The 2,093-nt window shown below is 40.0% G+C and overlaps 1 protein-coding gene across 1 annotated transcript; it reads right to left on the bottom strand.

The window, feature by feature from the left end:
* Nucleotides 1-208: 208 nt before the first annotated feature.
* LOC147612505 (uncharacterized) lies at nucleotides 209-889 on the bottom strand. The gene is made up of 2 exons (XM_086782806.1): nucleotides 431-889; nucleotides 209-359 (listed from the first exon to the last, which is right to left on the bottom strand). Exon 1 carries the CDS (start codon nucleotides 832-834, stop codon nucleotides 454-456), a length of 381 nt encoding a protein of 126 aa, XP_086638932.1. The 5' UTR covers nucleotides 835-889; the 3' UTR covers nucleotides 209-359; nucleotides 431-453.
* Nucleotides 890-2,093: the final 1,204 nt, after the last annotated feature.

Raw genomic sequence — 2,093 nt, 5'->3', positions numbered from 1 at the left:
ATCTATTGGTCCCAAAGGAGCACCCTTACTCTATTCAAAAATTCAAAAATTAAACCTTTTAACATTGAGATTTATTAAGAAAAGAAATCCATATCTTCCCTCTCTAAACATCCATGGTTATGGCAAGAAAAGGCATAAATTGGTGTACAGTAGAGTTATGTTCTAACAAAGTTCAACTTGGTTCATTGTAGCCATGAACAACATCATGAATATAAGCAGTGCTTGTATTTCCAAGTACGGAAGTGGAAGGGTGTGACAATTTTCATTAGAGAAAAGAAAGGGTAGCGCCTTGGTGGTGATGGTGAGTACATATGATATGTGGTGTAAGAAAGCTGTGAATTAGCCATGCTAAAAGTAGCCTTGGTGGTGATGGTGAGTACATATGATATGTGGTGTAAGAAAGCTGTGAATTAGCCATGCTAAAAGTAACCATGTAGCATTAAAAAGCCCAAATTAGAGAGAGACGCAGATGCTGACGCTCAGGTGGAGTATTCCGGAGAGAAGGGACGCTACGTAGACATCGACGAGTCCGGTGATCTCGGCGTCCACGATGACCACCAGGTTGTCGTCTGGAAGGGTCACGGGCCCGAGCTCGTGTCCGGACGCCGCATTCTTGAGCATGCACTTCTGCTGGCTGGGGGGCACCGTTACCGTCGCCCCCGCCTCAACATTTATGGTGATGGTCACGGTCACGGACACAGGAACTATGATAATGTCTTGCCCAGAGTTGTTCGTCACAGTGCAGTCGGCGTCACTGCCCTTCATCCCGCAACTCAACAGTATTACGCCCACTAGGGCCGTGATGATGAAGGGCTTATTGCTGAAACCCCCCATGGTGTTTACTAAACTCAGGTTTTGTTAGGAAGGATGGGGGTGGTGGTGAGGTCAAAGCTATGAATGCTTAGTGTTGCAGTGGAGATCTGGCTCTTTATATAAGATCATAATGGGCTGCAGTCGTTAACCTAATTTTAATCACGTTTAATATAAACATACTAATTCGACCCTTACCGTCTTAACAGTTATCATTAGGGTATCATCATGGATCGCTAATCCAATTTTCCTGTACTGATGCGATGTCTCATCCAAAGCGTAGCACTGATTGCGCACCGTTGGTTCCAGGCTAGCAAAATGTCAAGCACCAACTTGGCGCCCAAGAACTGAAAGCTTTGTCCTTAGCATGCTCTCGTTTATCTCTTAAAGCCGTAACAACACATTTAAGTCAAGAGCACCCACGTGTCTGCCTTAAAAGTCAAATATTACTTTTCTTAATATTACAGATAATAGCTTGTCTCACACCCTTTCAAATTTTTGCGGGGCCCACTTATCTACTACCTCGATTGGAAAATATTTGAAAAGAATTTTACTATGCAACAACACAGAATCACATCACAGTGTGAATATACACCTAATCATCTCAAGTTGAGGGTGTAGAATGTTTACTATTTTATTGCTCAGGCATAAAAGTCACAACAATCTTTGCAACTCAAATTTAACCCATAAATATTCAATCGAGACTTTTTTCCAAATAGCAGGTTCATCCAATTAGTGTCGGTGTGACACATATGTGGTGTGCATTAGCAATAGGAGTGTGTGGATAATAATTGGTCGGGGCCAAGTGTACGGTTAGAGATCAAGTCGCAACAATCTCTGCGGATCAAATTTAACCCACAAACATTCAAACTAGACATTGAGCAATCATCGATTTAGACTTTTTATTTTAGTTGTGAAGAAAATATATTTGACAAAAAGTGATGATTTATCTATTTGTTATATCACATGGAGCAATCCATGCCTAGAACACATTCATATTATACACACATTCTTTCTAATTTTACAAGGATGGTCAAAATGAAAACAAGAGGTAAGTTTCAACACATCATATAAGCCAAAAGTGTCCAAGATCCCACATTCAAGTAGATAAAAGAGGGACTACTAGCAATGTTAATAAAATAAAAAGATGTAAGAACCAAAGAAGAGACAAGCAACAATAAGATGAAAGCCTTATATGGTGCAACAAAACCTTGCCAACATGATTAAAATTTAGTCTTTTATTGAAAATATTATGAATGTATCTTCTAAATCATAATCAACAC

This window comes from Cibotium barometz, chromosome 45 (genome assembly GCF_041138505.1).
Source record: "Cibotium barometz isolate CiBa-2024 chromosome 45, ASM4113850v1, whole genome shotgun sequence".
Classification (NCBI taxonomy): Eukaryota; Viridiplantae; Streptophyta; class Polypodiopsida; order Cyatheales; family Cibotiaceae; genus Cibotium; species Cibotium barometz.
Note: the sequence above shows the minus strand (reverse complement) of the source record. Positions and strands in the feature narration are given on the sequence as shown.

Coding starts and splice junctions, on each gene's coding strand:
- LOC147612505 (XM_086782806.1), bottom strand. CDS start 834: ATGGGGGGTTTCAGCAATAAGCCCTTCATCATCACGGCCCTAGTGGGC.